The 17,903-nt window shown below is 39.5% G+C and overlaps 1 protein-coding gene across 1 annotated transcript in view; it reads right to left on the bottom strand.

Moving 5' to 3' along the window:
* GPAT2 (glycerol-3-phosphate acyltransferase 2, mitochondrial) overlaps nucleotides 1–2,319 on the bottom strand; it is a 744,505-nt gene extending 742,186 nt beyond the window's left edge. Inside the window, exon 1 of the mRNA XM_053719460.1 lies at nucleotides 1,432–2,319. Coding sequence (XP_053575435.1) covers nucleotides 1,432–2,319 — 888 coding nt within the window. The remainder of the gene's footprint in view (nucleotides 1–1,431) is intronic.
* Between the last annotated feature and the right edge of the window lie 15,584 nt (nucleotides 2,320–17,903).

Below are 17,903 nucleotides of genomic sequence, written 5' to 3'. Positions count from 1 at the left end.
TTTAAGTGAGTTACTGGATGTTTGGATCTGTATGTACAATTTGGATATGGCCCCCTTCGGTCTATGTGTGGAATTAAGCAGTCTTTCTAGTGCATTGGATATATTAGGCTGAAGGTCTCTAATGTATTCTTGGATTGCCGAATTGACTTGTAAATACTGGAACTATTGTAGTTTCACTGTATCTAATTGGGTCTGGATTTGGTTAAATGTCTTAGTTTTCCTACCATCCATCCAATCTGCCACCCTATATAGGCCCTTATTGGCCCACTTATCTAGTGTTTGTTGTAAATCTGTAGGGAGTAGGTATCTGATTGGGCAAACTAGTGTTTGGCTAGATAGTAGGTTTTGTCTTTTGGTTAAGAAAGACCACATTTGAATAGTTTGCTTTGTGACTTGTAGGCCTGGTTTGTCAACTACTTCCCTCATAATGTTTTTATTCCATAGACTATCATCAGGATAGGCAGAGTCTCTAAGCTTGCCTTCCAGGTTAGGCCATATGATTTCACCGATTCTCCCTCCCATTAGTGTCGTCTGAGCCAGCCTTGCTGCTCTATAATATTCTATTATATTGGTGGCTCCTATTCCTCCCAGCCCACGGTGTTTTGTAATGAGCGCGGTTGATATGCAAGCTATTTTGTTCCCTCTAATGAAAGCTATTAAGTCTCTTTGTAGTTTTTTTAAATCATTTATCGGAACTTTTATGGGGAGGGTCCTGAATAAATATAGTAACCTGGGTAGAATTGACATTTTAACCGATGCTAGTCTGCCTAACCATGAGAAAGTGTGTGTCTTCCACTTGCGAATATTATTCCCAATCTCTTTGTATATAGGTTCATAATTATGTTTATATAATTGGTTGATCTGTGGTGTTAAATGTATTCCCAAGTATTTAAGTGAGTGAGTGGCCCATTTTATTTCAAAGTTAATTTCTATGGATTTCTTGGTATGCTGTGGAAGCCCCAAAGACAGTGCTTCGCATTTATCGAGGTTAATTTTGTACCCTGAAATTTGGGAGAATTGATCCAGGAGTTTGTATAAGTTGGGTAGTGATGTGAGGGGTTTGGATAGTGTCAAAAGGATATCATCCGCGAAAAGTGTCAATTTGCATTCTTGGTCTTTGATTTTCACACCTGTAATGTCTGCTGCCAGTCTAATTTTAGCTTCAAGGGGCTCTATACAGATTGCAAAAAGGAGAGGGGAGAGCGGGCACCCCTGTCTCGTGCCATTTAATATGGGGAAAATCTTAGACTTATATCCTGATACAGATACTTGGGCGGAGGGGTTAGAGTAAATTGCGTCAAGAGCTTTAACAAAGGCACCTCCGAATCCCATACAGCGCATCACAGTCGACATGTATCCCCAGTCCACTCTATCGAATGCCTTCTCCGCATCCAACGAGAGGAGCAGAGAAGGCATCCGAGTCCCCCCTACATAATCTATGATGTTCAACAGCCGCCGTACATTGTCCGGCGCTTCTCTGTCTTTTACAAACCCTACTTGATCCGGGTGGATCAGATTTGGGAGAATATGTTTTAGTCTATTGGCTAGAATTTTTGTCAGGATTTTCAGATCTTGGTTGATAAGCGATATAGGACGGTAATTTGCACATATCTTATGGTTTTTGCCTGGCTTGGGGATCACTATTATTTTTGCTTGTAACATATCTTTCGGTATACTGTGTCCCTCTAGAATAAAATTACAGAAATCTGTAAGATGTGGAACTAATATTTCCTTAAAGGTCCTATAGTATTCTCCTGCAAACCCGTCTGGTCCTGCTGCTTTCCCCATCTTGAGGTCCTTAATGACCGACAAGACTTCTGCACTCGTGATTGGGGCATTTAGTGTATCATTGTTTTCCTTTGAAAGTGTCTGTAAGTTAATATCCTTCAGAAATGTTGTTGTTTGCTGCTCTAGGGTGTTGGAGTGTGTTACTTTATTGTCGTCATACAGACTTTCATAGAAATCTGCAAACGTGTCTGCTATATGCTGTGGGTGGGACATGGAGGCACCACTTGCCAGTAAAATAGAGGGGATAATGGATGCCTTACATCTTTCTCTTAATTTACTTGCTAAGAATTTGTCAGGTTTATTCGCATGTATGTAATACTGTGTATTCAGTCTCTGGATTGCTCTGATTGAGTGATTATTTAATATGTTAGCCAAGTTGTCTTTCTTAGCTGTGAGGATGGCTAAAACTTCCTTCTTCTGAGTGAGTTTATGTTGTTTCTCTAGGTCAGATATTTCTTTATGTAGTTGTGTTAGTTGTGCTTTGTGTTGTTTGAGCCTGATGGATTTATCTTGGATGAGTAATCCTCGCATTTACGTTTTATGCGCCGCCCAAGGGGAAATTGGGTTGGGTGTAGAACCTTTATTGATTTCCCAAAAATCAATTAGTGATTTGATAAATTTATCTTTATGTGTGGGATTTTTTAAAAGTGATGGATCGAAAGTCCAGGATCTAGCTCTCTGGGTGTCAACAAGTCCTGTCAGGTGTAGGGATAGTATGGAGTGGTCTGACCACACGCATGCGTGAATTGTCGATGTCTGCAGGAGTGGCTGTAGAATCTGGCTAATATAGATATAGTCTAGTCTTGTGTATTGTTTTGTGGGCTGCCGAATAGAAAGTCGTGTCAGTTGTGTCTCCATATAACGTGAACCATGAGTCAAATAGAGCGTGTGGAGCTAAGTGTTCATGAATAGAGTTCACTAATTTATTGTGTCTAATTTGTTTAGCTGTAAGTTTGGTTTTGGCCTCTATAAATTTGGTCATAGTAATATTGAAATCTCCTGCCAATATAACTTTATGTTGGGACCAGTTAGTGAGTAAGTTGGAGACATGGCTAAAAAAAGAGTGTTGGTTGTCATTTGGAGCAAATATGTTACATAGAATGATGTTAGTTTCTTCAAACTGGCCTTTAACTATGAGATAACGCCCTTCTTTATCTGCAATGGTGGATTCGTGTTTGAAAGCTAATTTTGCGTGGATAAGGATCAATACCCCCCGCTTTTTAGTTTCGGTAGTTGCGTGGAAGTGTTGTGTAAAGTTTCTGGCCCAATATTTTGGTATTATATCTCTAGTAAAGTGGGTTTCCTGGAGAAATAAAATATTGGCCCCTAGGTGGTGATATTGGGACATGGCGGTTCGCCTTTTAGCATTGGAATTTAAACCTCTCACATTGTGAGATATGAGGTGTATTCTTGGGATCATGTAATTAGTGTATTATGATGCACAATATTTGTCAGCCTAAAAGTATAGACCTTTGATACATACAGCCCTGGGGGGATGAGTAGCTCCACCAAGAGGTTAGTTATATGTTGTTCTGACCTGGGGGGGAGAGTATTCCCGCCATCCTTAAGAGAAATAGAAAATGTTAATAACACAGTACTAATAAAAAACAAACATTGAAAACAAAAAATATAATAACAAAGTTTACACCTAGCTATCAGGTAGATGTACATTATTCCTAATAATAGTCCGGGGCTAGATGTTGGAGCTGATCAATAACATTAAGTAAATGGTTAACTAAAGTGTCAGTAGCTTAGAAACTTTTCTATCTTAACTGAACATAAATTTTAAACAAGAACTAACTGTAGACGACTTTCTTCCTCGTATTAAAGGATGTGAGCTATTAGCTTTGTTTCGCTGCAACAGGTGCATAGATAATTCTTCTTCAATAGTTGCTCCTTCTAGAGAGCACCTGATGTTACGGACATTCAGAAGAAGACTCACATGGGGGGTTTCCCTCCCCATGTGTTGTCATGAGAGTAGAGAGCAGGGAACCCTTTCCCTGGTATCAAAATTATGTCATCTCTTTGCTCTTTTGTGGTTTACTTTTGTCCATTTCGTTTGTCCAGAGGTCCCTTGAACCGGATGTGGCTTGTCCTCAGATGGTATCATCGGGGTTTCCATCCCCAATTGCTTGCAAGTAGAAGAGATTTCTTCTGTATCATGGATTGTAATGGTTTTATTATCCTTGAGGATGTGTAGTGCGAAGGGGAAGCCCCATCTGTATTTGATTTGGTTTTTGCGTAGAAGAGAGGTTAAGGGGCGCAAGGAACTTCTTTTTTGGAGAGTCCTGAGGCTGAGGTCTTGGAAGAACTGAATGACGCTTCCTTGAAATTTGTAGGTTGGCTTATTTCTGGAGGCCTGCATAAGTTTCTCTTTCTCTTGGAAGAATGACAATTTTATAATAACGTCTCTAGGTGGTGCTTCTCCTTTAGGTCTTGCTTTTAGCGCTCTATGGGCTCTTTCAATAGCAAATTCTGATTCTTCTGTCTCCCCTGTGATATTTCTGAATAAGTGTTGTAGATATGTGGGGAGGTCCTGGTTGGGGATTGTTTCTGGAATGCCCTTTAGTCTTATATTATTTCTGCGTGACCTATTTTCTAGGTCATCGACCTTGTTCTGCAAATCATTGATAGTTTGTTATTGTGACTGTAACGCCTGAGAGGAAGCTTCCATTTCATCTGCTACTGTCTCTCTGTGTTCCTCCAGGACTTCTAGTCTACCTCCTAGGTCCGCTAAATCAGCCCGAATTTCTGTCAGGCTAGATGTGACAGCTGAGTGCATCGAGTCTATTTTACCCCATAGTTTTTCGAAGTTTACGGCAATGTCCTGTTTTGAGACCAGATCTTTGAGGTCTGCCTTTGTTACTGGGGATGTCTCACTAAGGGGAGAGGGATCTGCTTCTGTATCTGAGTCCCTTTCCGTTGCCATTGTTGCTAGCTCTGTTGATTTGGTGTGGCGCGAGGGCTTAAAGAAGGTGCTCACGTTTGATGATTTATTTGTTTTTTCTCCCTTAACAGGTTTTTTAACTGACATATTAGCTGCAAGCTGCTAAAGTATGAGTTATTTCTTGCAAAGGATTAGCAAATAATTGTATGGAGTCCTCAAACTGTGGATATTAGTCTATTGTTGGAAGAGATAAAGCTGTCTGTTTATATGCTTATGATGAAGTGTATTTAACTTCCAGTGTCCGTTATTTATTTATTTATTGCTGCGTGAGCATTTATAGCATGGTTTGTGCTGACTTTATCAAATTTCCTTTTGTAGCTATAATTTCACATCAGTTATATGCAAGCCTTTTTTTTTTGGTGATTATCTGATTAGAGGTGGCCTCAGATATTTTCTATATTATTAAAAATAACACATCTCTGTATTGTGGCTGTATTATATTGCTGTGCCCCCAATGGCCCCATCCAGTGTCTCTGCGTTTTGCATATAAGATAAATCGGTCTGTAACATCTATTCTCTTATTTTATTGCTGCTTTTCTTTAGGTGCTTCGTAATGTAAAGAGACAAAAGGAGGCACAACTTTTTGGTAGGATAGTCTCCCTTTCTAGCCGTTATAAATTAGCATTATAGTATGGTCGTCACTAGGCCGGTTTATATAACTTATGGCTGCTGCCTACCTGTGTGGCAATGAAGGGTCTGATCAGTTCTGGTAGCGGGCCCACATATGGCCGATGTGTCTGCCTTTTATCAGAATGCCTCCCAACCAGTTTCTCCCAGGTGATTATATGCCGCTATCATCAGAGTGCGATTGTTGCTGCAGGGCCGCAGCTGTTTTCGGCGCGAACACACAGCGCCTTTGAAAGTCCTCACTGCATGTCCGATTTTTCACAGCGGCTATTCAGCTTGTGGCCCCAGTGTCTGGAACCCTCTCCTGATATTTTAAATTAATTCAGTCAGGTTTTTAAGTTGTAATACTGACTATTTGTTATTTCTCAGCACGGAGATCACACGTCCATCTCTGAGCTCTGTCAGGCTCCGCCCCCCCCCCCCCGAAACCACTTTTAGAAAGAAAACCCAACTTAGAACCAACTTATCAGCATGAAAGATAAGGTAAGGTGAATCAGACTGTAAAGCTGAGAGTTCCAAGATTCTCAGAGCAGAAGAAAAAACAATAAGAAACAAAACCTTGCAAGATAACAGAATCTATGGAATGCAGTGGCTCAAACGGAGCCTGCTACAAAACCTTTAAGAACAAGGTTAAGGCTCCAAGAAGGAGCAACAGACATAAACACAGGTCTTATTCTGACCAGAGACTGACAAAAAGATTGAACATCAGGCACACCCGCCAGACACTTGTGAAACAAAATAGAAAAAGCAGAAATCTGACCTTTCAGATAACTGACTGACAATCCTTTCTCCAGACCTCCTGGAGAAAAGACAAAATTATAGGAATCCTGATGCTACTCCAAGAGTAGCCCTATGATTTACACAAATAAAGGTATGTACACCATACCCTTAGAAAAAAGTGATCAAGGAACAGGCTTGTGAGTCTGGGTCATGGTCTCAACAACCGACTCTGAAAAACCACACTTAGACAGAACTAAGCGTTCAATCTCCAAGCAGTCAGCTTCAGAGAAACAATATAGAGATGGAGGAATGCCCTAAGATAGAAGGTCCTTCCTCAAAGATATGCTCCAAGGTAGGGATGACACCTTCACTAGGTCTGCATACCAGATCCTGCAAGGCCATGCAGGAGCTATTAGAAATACTGATGCTCTCTCCTATTTGATACGAGCAATGACTCGTGGAAGGAGCACAAACAGAGAAAACTGGTAAGCTAGACCCAAACCCAAGGAACCGCCAGATCAACCATCAGGGCGACTTGTGGATACTCTCGACCTTGAACCATACCTGTAAAGGTTAGCAATCTGCCGAGACATCATCAGAACCAACTCCGGTACCCACCATTTGAGGGTTAACCTGGAAAATACCTCCAGATGGAGAGCCCACTCCCCGGATGAGAGGACAGTCTGCTCAGGAAATCCACTTCCCAGTTGTCCAGTCCTGGAATGTGTATGACAGAAAGACAACAAATGTGTGCTTTCACCCACTGAATAATCCAAACCACCTCCCTCATGGCTAAGGAACTCAAAATTCCTTCGATGTAAGCCACTGAGGTGATGAAGCCCTACTGAAACCCGATAAACCGGGTAAAGGACAACTAAGGTCAAGCCATCAGAGCATTGAAAATCGCTCTCAACTCCAAGATGTTTATGGAGAGAGCAGACTCCACTCGAGTCCATAGACCCTGCACCTTTAACAAATCCCAGACTGCTCCCCAGCCTAACAGGCTGTCGTCCATGGCTCAAGCACCCAGGAAGATATCTGGAAGCATGTGCCCTGAGCCAAATACTCCTGAGAAGGCCACCACAGGAGAGAGTCTCTAGTTGACTGTCTAGATCTATCCACTGAGACAGATCCGAAAAGGACTCCATACCATTATTTGAGCATGCATAACTGCAGGGCTCAGAAATGAGATCGAGCAAAGGGAGGATGTCCATGAAAGTGACCATCATACCAAAAAAACATACATTGAGCCACTGATGGTCAAGAGTAGATTGCAGCAAGAGGCAATAGGAAATAATTTGACATTTCTGACCTCTGTCAGAATTTTTTTTTTTTTTTTTTAAGATAGGGAAACTATTATAGTCCCTAAAAAACTACCCCTGTAGCTAGAACAAGGGAACTCTTCCCATAATCCCTGTCAAGAAAACCCCCAGAACCACAAACTGAAAGTGATTGTCTATAAGGGCAAATCTCTGGAACTTAAAATGATCCCTGGAAGGGAACATGAAGATTAGTATCCTTCAGGTCTATGGTCGCCATGAACTGACCCTCTTGGACGAAAGGAAGAATGGAACAAAAGATTTCTATTTAGAAGGATTAATTGAGACACTTAAAGGGACAGTCAAGTCCAAAAAAAACTTTCATTTTTCAAATAGGGCATGTCATTTTAAACAACTTTCCAATTCACTTGTATCAACAATTTTGCTTTGTTCTCTTGGTATTCTAGTTGAAAGCAAACCTAGGAAGGCACATATGATAATTTCTAAGCCCTTGAAGGCCGCCTCTATTTTATTTACTTTTCACAGCAGGGCAGAGCAAGCTCATGTAGGCCATATAGATAGCATCGTGATCACGGTCGTGGCTAGTGGCAGACACTGCACTAATTGGCTAAAATGCAAGTCAATAGATAATAACTAAAAGTCATGTGATTAGGGGTGGTCAGAAGATGCTTAGATACAAGTTAGTCACAGAAGTAAAAAGTGTATTAATATAACAGTGTTGGTTTTGCAAAACTGGGAAATGGGTAATAAAGGGATTATCTATCTGACTGTCCCTTTAAGGTCTTGAAAGGTCGAAAAATTCCCTCTTTATTGGGAACCAAGAACAAAATTGAATAGAACCCTTACTGGAACTGGAACTATCACTCCCCAGAAGGAAGGTCCTGAACATAGTTCAAGAATACCTCTCTTTTATATCTAGACTGCAGGTAAACATGGGAGGTGTAATCTGCCCCTGGGAGAAAAAATTTAAATTTCATTCTGTAACCCTGAGATACTATGTCCACAGCCCAACTGAGACATCTTATATCCAAAACTGAATGGGGTTTTTAAGAAAAATCTCCCTTGAAAATCCGAAAGGAACTAAAAACTCTGATGTCCTTTTCCACCCATAATATCAGAAATTATTTCAGCCAGACCAGGCCCAAATAAGGTCTTACCCTTGTAAGGAAGCCGCATAAGCTTGGACTTAGAGGTAACATCATCTGACCAAGATTTTAGCCACAATGCCCTATGGGCTAGGACAGTGATGCCAGATATCTTAACTCCCAGTCTAAAAACTTGCATGGGAGCATCAGAAATAAAGTACAGGTATACCTCACTTTACAGCGCTTCGCTAATACAGCGCTTTTTGGAGCTAAAGATCAACCTCCAACGATTTTGAAACAGTGCTGTAAACATCGTTAGATTGCAAGAAAAGTGTCTGGCACCGTTTTGTTATGCTTTGTTCACCCTGTTTACAGCATTACAGTGCAATCTGTGTCTCAGTGCTATATAGGCCTACTCATCAAGCAGTCAACTTACTTGCATTCGACGGCACCAATACGCTCGCCTGACATCGCCTAACATCGCGGCCTGTCAAAAAGCCGCGCACCAAGTGCGGGCAATGAGTAGCAGACTGTTGTTAACTAACAGTCATCGATCTCGCTGCTATTCGGATTTTTCACAACTTTATTTATACAGTGTCACTAAACACCGCCACTATACTAAAATGTTTAACCCCTATCCCGCCGCTCCCGGAGCCCACTGCAACTCTTATAAATTATTAACCCCTATTCCGCCACTTCCGGACCCCGCCACAACTAAATAAAGTTATTAACCCCTATCCCTCCGCTCCCCAACCCCGCCGCAACTAACTAATCGCTAGATTTAGAGTTCTGCGTTAGCCGTCAAAACCAGCGTTAGGGGCTCCTAACGCTGGTTTTGGCCGCCCGCTGGTATTTAGAGTCAGTCAGGAAAGGGTCTAACGCTCACTTTCCAGCCGCGACTTTTCCATACCGCAGATCCCCCTACGCCATTTGCGTATCCTATCTTTTCAATGGGATCTTTCTAATGCTGGTATTTAGAGTCTTGGCTGAAGTGAGCGTTAGAAATCTAACGACAAGACTCCAGCCGCAGCAAAAAGCCAGGAGTTAAGAGCTTTCTGGGCTAACGCCGGTTCATAAAGCTCTTAACTACTGTGCTCTAAAGTACACTAACACCCATAAACTACCTATGCACCCCTAAACAGAGGTCCCCCCACATCGCCGCCACTCTATTAATTTTTTTTAACCCCTAATCTGCCGACCGCACACCTCCGCAACCTACGTTATCCCTATGTACCCGTAATCTGCTGCCCCCAACACCGCCGACCCCTATATTATATTTATTAACCCCTAATCTGCCGCCCCCATTGTCACCGCCACCTACCTACAATTATTAACCCCTAATCTGCCGACCGGACCTCACCGCTACTTTAATAAATGTATTAACCCCTAATCCGCCTCACTCCCACCTCAATAACCCTATAATAAATAGTATTAACCCCTAATCTGCCCTCCCTAACATCACCAACACCAAACTTCAAGTATTAACCCCTAATCTGCCGACCGGACCTCACCGCTACTCTAATAAATTTATTAACCCCTAAAGCTAAGTCTAACCCTAACACTAACACCCCCCTAAGTTAAATATAATTTTTATCTAACGAAATAAATTAACTCTTATTAAATAAATTATTCCTATTTAAAGCTAAATACTTACCTGTAAAATAAACCCTAATATAGCTACAATATAAATTATAATTATATTGTAGCTATTTTAGGATTTATATTTATTTTACAGGCAACTTTTTATTTATTTTAACCAGGTACAATAGCTATTAAATAGTTAATAACTATTTAATAGCTACCTAGTTAAAATAATTACAAAATTACCTGTAAAATAAATCCTAACCTAAGTTACAATTAAACCTAACACTACACTATCAATAAATTAATTAAATAAAATACCTACAATTATCTACAATTAAACCTAACACTACACTATCAATAAATTAATTACATACAAATACCTACAAATAAATACAATTAAATAAACTAACTAAAGTACAAAAAATAAAAAAAGAACTGTTACAAAAAATAAAAAAAGAATTTACAAACATTATAAAAATATTACAACAATTTTAAGCTAATTACACCTACTCTAAGCCCCCTAATAAAATAACACAGCCCCCAAAATAAAAAAAATGCCCTACCCTATTCTAAAATAAAAATAGAAAAGCTCTTTTACCTTACCAGCCCTTAAAAGGGCCTTTTGCGGGGCATGCCCCAAAGAATTCTGCTCTTTTGCCTGTAAAAAAAACCATACAATACCCCCCCAACATTACAACCCACCACCCACATACCCCTAATCTAACCCAAACCCCCCTTAAATAAACCTAACACTAAGCCCCTGAAGATCTCCCTACCTTATCTTCACCACGCCGGGTTTCACCGATCCGTCCAGAAGAGGCTCCGAAATCTTCATCCAAGCCCAAGCGGGGGCTGAAGAGGTCCATCATCGGGCTGAAGAGGTCCATCATCCGGCTGAAGATGCCGCTTGATAGAAGACTTCAGCCGGATGATGGACCTCTTCACCCCGATGATGGACCTCTTCAGCCGGATGATGGACCTCTTCAGCCGCATGATGGACCTCTTCAGCCCGATGATGGACCTCTTCAGCCCGATGATGGACCTCTTCAGCCCCCGCTTGGGCTTGGATGAAGATTTCAGAGCCTCTTCTGGACGGATCGGTGAAACCCGGCGTGGTGAAGATAAGGTAGGGAGATCTTCAGGGGCTTAGTGTTAGGTTTATTTAAGGGGGGTTTGGGTTAGATTAGGGGTATGTGGGTGGTGGGTTGTAATGTTGGGGGGGTATTGTATGTTTTTTTACAGGCAAAAGAGCAGAATTCTTTGGGGCATGCCCCGCAAAAGGCCCTTTTAAGGGCTGGTAAGGTAAAAGAGCTTTTCTATTTTTATTTTAGAATAGGGTAGGGTATTTTTTTATTTTGGGGGGCTTTGTTATTTTATTAGGGGGCTTAGAGTAGGTGTAATTAGCTTACAATTGTTGTAATATTTTTATAATGTTTGTAAATTATTTTTTTATTTTTTGTAACTTAGTTCTTTTTTTATTTTTTGTACTTTTGTTAGTTTATTTAATTGTATTTATTTGTAGGTATTTGTATGTAATTAATTTATTGATAGTGTAGTGTTAGGTTTAATTGTAGATAATTGTAGGTATTTTATTTAATTAATTTATTGATAGTGTAGTGTTAGGTTTAATTGTAACTTAGGTTAGGATTTATTTTACAGGTAATTTTGTAATTATTTTAACTAGGTAGCTTTTAAATAGTTATTAACTATTTAATAGCTATTGTACCTGGTTAAAATAAATACAAAGTTACCTGTAAAATAAATATAAATCCTAAAATAGCTACAATATAATTATAATTTATATTGTAGCTATATTAGGGTTTATTTTACAGGTAAGTATTTAGCTTTAAATAGGAATAATTTATTTAATAAGAGTTAATTTATTTCGTTAGATAAAAATTATATTTAACTTAGGGGGGTGTTAGTGTTGGGGTTAGACTTAGTTTTAGGGGTTAATACATTTATTAGAGTAGCTGCGAGGTCCGGTCGGCAGATTAGGGGTTAATACTTGAAGTTAGGTGTCGGTGATGTTAGGGAGGGCAGATTAGGGGTTAATACTATTTATTATAGGGTTATTGAGGCGGGAGTGGGGTGGATTAGGGGTTAATAACTTTATTATAGTAGCGGTGAGGTCTGGTCGGCAGATTAGGGGTTAATAATTGTAGGTAGGTGGCGGCGACATTGGGGGCGGCAGATTAGGGGTTAATAAATATAATATAGGGGTCAGCGGTGTTAGGGGCAGCAGATTAGGGGTACATAGAGATAATGTAGGTTGCGGCGCTGTATACGGAGCGGCAGATTAGGGGTTAATAATAATATGCAGGGGTCAGCGATCGCGGGGACGGCAGATTAGGGGTTAATAAGTGTAAGGTTAGGGGTGTTTAGACTCGGGGTACATGTTAGGGTGTTAGGTGCAGACCTAGGAAGTGTTTCCCCATAGGAAACAATGGGGCTGCGTTAGGAGCTGAACGCTGCTTTTTTGCAGGTGTTAGGTTTTTTTTCAGCTCAAACGGCCCCATTGTTTCCTATGGGGGAATCGTGCACGAGCACGTTTTTGAAGCTGGCCGCGTCCGTAAGCAACGCTGGTATTTAGAGTTGCAGTGGCGGTAAATTATGCTCTATTCTCCCTTTTTGGAGCCTAACACAGCCCTTCTGTGAACTCTAAATACCAGCGGTATTTAAAAGGTGCAGGGAAAAAAAGCACGAGTAGCTAACGCACCCCTTTGGCCACAGAACTCTAAATCTAGCGGTAAATGTATTAACCCCTAAACCTCTGGCCTCCCACATCACTAGCACTTACAAAACCTATTAACCCCTAAACCGCCAGCCCCCCACATCGCCATAAACTAAATTAACCTATTAACCCCTAAACCTAACAACCTGCTAACTTTATATTAAATATTAACTCATCCCTATCTTATAATAAATTAAAACTTACTTTTAGATTTAAATTAAAGTATATTAAACTAATAATTAACCTACCCTAACTGTTATACTAAAATTACATTAAACTATATTGAACTATTTATTAACCTACCCTAACAATTAGACTAAAATTACATTAAACTATATTAAACTAATAATTAATCTACCCTAACTATTAGACTAAAATTACATTAAACTATATTAAACTAATAATTAATTTACCCTAACTATTAGACTAAAATTACATTAAACTATTTTAAACTAATAATTAATCTACCCTAACTGTTATACTAAAATTACATTAAACTACAAATTAAATTAACTATATTACATATTTAAACACCTAACCCTACTCAAATGATTTAAATCTACTATTAAAAATTACAAAGTTACAGAAAACTAACAACTAAGTTGCACAAAATAACAAACACTGTTACAAAAAACTAACAACTAAGTTACACAAAATAACAAACACTAAGTTACAAAAAACTAACAACTAATTTACACAAAATAACAAACACTAAGTTACAAAAAAAATAAACACTAAATTACACAAAATAAAAAATAAATGATTAAATATTTAAACTAATTACACCTAATCTAATAGCCCTATGAAAATAGAAAAAACCTCCCCAAAATAAAAAAACCCTAGCCTACAATAAACTACCAATGGCCCTTAAAAGGGCCTTTTGCGGGGCATTGCCCCAAAGAAATCAGCTCTTTTACCTGTAAATAAAAATACAAACAACCCCCAACAGTAAAACCCACCACCCACACAACCAAACCCCCCAAATAAAAACCTAACTAAAAAAACCTAAGCTCCCCATTGCCCTGAAAAGGGCATTTGTATGGGCATTGCCCTTAAAATGGCATTTAGCTCTTTTTCAAAAGCCTAAACCCTAATCTAAAATTAAAACCCACCCAATAAACGCTTAAAAAAGCCTAACACTAACCCCCGAAGATCCACTTACAGTTTCTGAAGAGCCGACATCCATCCTCAACGAAGCAGCAAGAAGTCCTCATCGAAGCCAGCAGAAGTCTTCATCCAAGCGGCCGAAGTCTTCATCCAAGCCCGCAGAAGTCTTCACCCAGACGGCATCTTTTTTCTTCATCCATCCGGCGCGGAGCGGCTCCATCTTCAAGACATCCGGCGCGGAGCATCCTCTTCTTACGATGTTTTCTTCCGAATGAAGGTTCCTTTAAATGACGTCATCCAAGATGGTGTCCCTTAGATTCCGATTGGCTGATAGAATACTATCAGCCAATCGGAATTAAGGTTGAAAAATCCTATTAGCTGTTGCAATTAGCCAATAGGATTGAGCTTTCATCCTATTGGCTGATCAAATCAGCCAATAGGATTGAGCTCGCATTCTATTGGCTGATTGGATCAGCCAATAGGATGAAAGCTCAATCCTATTTACTGATTGCAACAGCCAAAAGGATTTTTTCAACCTTAATTTCCGATTGGCTGATAGAATTCTATCAGTCAATCGGAATCTAAGGGACGCCATCTTGGATGACGTCATTTAAAGGAACCTTCATTCGGAAGAAGACATTGCAAGAAAAGGATGCTCCACGCCGGATGGATGAAGATAGAAGATGCCGTCTGGGTGAAGACTTCTGCGGGCTTGGATGAAGACTTCGGCTGCTTGGATGAAGACTTCTGCCAGATAGTGCCAAATTTGAATTTGGAACATCTGTAATGACGTAAGCATCGATCTGTGTCAGACTGAGACCGGCGGATCATATGTTACGTCACAGATTTCAACTTTTGCTGGTCTGTAGGCTTTGATAAATAAGGGCAATCTGGCTCGCCACAATTACGCTGTGGAATTCCAGCGTATTTGTGGTTGACGGCTTGATAAATAGGCCTTATTGTCTGGCAAATGGTACTAAAGTAATTGTCACTATTTTACAGGTACAGTATTTATTGAATACTAATTGAATACTGTGCTGTGCTAGTGTTAAACTAAACGTAGCACTATTGCACCCCTAATATATGTTAGTTCAAACATGTTTTCAAGTCTTTAAACACACTGTCAAGTGAAAAGAAAGCTAAAACTGCCTTGTTTCACTTTAAGGCAGTTTTCACTTTACAGCTGGGCTTCGGTCCCTAACCCGCTGTATGAGCGGGGTTTACCTGTAATTGGTTAGTTTGAGAGACTCAATCCTGTCTTGGATCTCCTCCAAAGGAGTCTTCCAAATTAATTCAGGCAAGGCATCTGAAAACCTTGATGAACATACATCACTTACAACTAAGCCTCCAGCTTCTTGTCCAAGGGATCCATATTAGAGCAGCTCTCCTCTATAGGGATCCTAGTTCTCTTAGCCAAGATAGAAAAGGCCCCTTCCACTGAAGGCACAGTGCGCCATGAATCTTCAATGGAGTCGGCGACAGGAAACATCTTTTTAAAGATGGGAGAGGGGGAGAAAAGTACCCCTGTCTTCTCCCAAGCCTGTGACATAATCTCCGTTGCACGGTCTTGAACAAAAAACACCTCCACAGAGGAAATAACATCATAGTATTTATTAATTTTACTAGATTTCTCAGGGTTGACATCAACAAGAGTATTGGAGTCGTCCAAAGTAGCCAATACCTTCCTTATCAGTACACAAAGGTGTTCAAGCTTAAATCTGAAGTGAACTTTTTCAGTTTCAGATACAGGAATTATACTGTCCGAATCTGAGATTTCACCTTCAGATGCTACCGACGTATCCTCCTCATCAGACTTATAAGGGAGGACAATCTGTGTAGCAGGAAAATGGAATAGAAACCTTACTATCTGAATCTCTAATTGTCCTCTTGCATAGTCTCATTAACATAGTAAAAACAGATAATGCCACAGATACCACAGAAGATACCTGTGTAGCAATTTCTGCAGGCAAATAAACTCCTCCAGGAGACTGAGAGGAAATGCAGGGCACTATATGTGTAGCCATTAAGGCTTGGAACGTTTGAGGAGAAAACTGTGGCAATGCCTAAACAGCATCATCCTGAGACACATAAGGCTCAGAAAATGAAAAAAAAAATTGCATAGAAATACAATTTATGATTCAAGGCATAACAGACATTTACCCATAAAAGCAGTACTCTAGCTCAATGCAGAAAAAGCACAAAAAATACAATACTGTCGCTTTAAATGTATACAAAATTTCCTTAAAACTTTAGAAGCAATTATACATAGGAATAGACCCCTGTTCTAAGAGCAAGATAAAAAATACCCCCAAATCACTTAAAGGGACACTAAATCCACATTTTTTTATTTCAGGATTCAGATAGAGCATGCAATTTTAAGCAACTTTCTAATTTACTCCTATTATCAATTTTTCTTCATTCTCTTGCTATATTTATTTAAAAAGCAGGAATGTGATGCATAGGAGCCAGCCAATTTTTGGTTGAGAACCTGGGTTATGCTTGCTTATTGGTGGGTAAATATAAGTCTCCAATAAGCAAGCGCTATCCCTGGTGCTGAACCTAAAATGGTCTGGCTGCTAAGATTTACATTCCTGCTTTTAAAATAAAGATAGCAAGAGAACAAAGAAAAATTGATAATAGGAGTAAATTAGAACGTTGCTTAACATTTCATGCTCTATCTGAATTATGAAAGAAAAAATGTGGGTTCAGTGTCCCTTTAACTTAATTTATTAAGGTCTTCTTGGGACGTTTAATAAATATCCACTATCGCTTTAAATATATTGTATGATTGTTTCACTAAAATCTCTAAAGATATGTTAACCATTTCATGTTACTTACGAGCACATTATACGGCAAAAGCACTTACCTGCAGTCTAGCCGTCAGGCAGGAAGACAGCTTACAAGGCGTGAAAGGACACATACTCTTTACAAAGGCCTGTAGAAAAAATAAAGAACAGAGTAAACATACCCTGGCTTTCTATACTAGGGCAGCTATATGTTAGGAAACAAAGCAAGGCCCACCTCACAAGTTCCTAACTGCTTTAAAGCCACCACTACTCTACTGCAGAGATTGACGTGGACTACAGCTATACCCAAAAATCTTGCTTGTAGTGAAAAGAAATCCAATTTTCTACAGACACCAAAACTTCACCTCCTCCATTGACAGAGGCAAAGAAAATGACTGGGCATTGTGGGTAGGGGAGTGCCACTTAACAGCTTTGCTGTGGTGCTCTTTGCCTCCACCTGCTGGCCAGGAGTAATATTCCCACTAGTAATTGATGACGTTGTGGACTCTCCAAATCTTAGGGAAAAAATGAATTTTCTGAGTTACAATTGCCTCAATAATGACCTTTAATAAATTCTAGTTTTAACATTCAAAACTTTTTTATTGTAGAACATAAGACACACCATATACAAGTTGTATACAAATATTTGTAATAGCATTGAAATAATACAATCAATATATCAATGTAATGCAAATGAAATTGTACATTTGTATTATTCACATGCTTGTTTACTAATCTTTTTCAAATATTTACACTACACTACGGATACAGAACACTTATACTCGTACAAATATTAAATAAAATAAATAATGTGTGAAGCTGGTGAACTACAGTATACAGTCAGATAACTGGCTCTGTACTAATAATAAATAGCCTGCAATTTATTTTTAACATAGAAAAAAGCAAAGATTTTTTTATTATTGGTGAGTACTTGAAAATAAATATTGGTACTTGTAATCTGTCTTAAAATAGTGGTTATGGTGCATCCCTAATTAACACTAATAATAATTTGAACTGAAGAAGATTTTTAGGTACTCTTACTCTGCTGAACACCTGTTTTGACGTCTGTGTGCAAATATAGCATTGGCAATTTGAAGTCTTATTCTGACCTAGTTTCTTGGCTGTTCCATGATCAAGTTCTGGACCAGGTTCCTGTTCCTCTATTCCAGGGATGATTTCTAACTGAACATTTGTGTTATCATCATAAAGAATACAGCTGTTGTGCAGCACACATCCAGCCATGAT

Source organism: Bombina bombina, chromosome 6 (genome assembly GCF_027579735.1).
Source record: "Bombina bombina isolate aBomBom1 chromosome 6, aBomBom1.pri, whole genome shotgun sequence".
NCBI classification, from domain to species: domain Eukaryota; kingdom Metazoa; phylum Chordata; class Amphibia; order Anura; family Bombinatoridae; genus Bombina; species Bombina bombina.
This window is presented reverse-complemented; position numbering and strand designations above follow the sequence as displayed.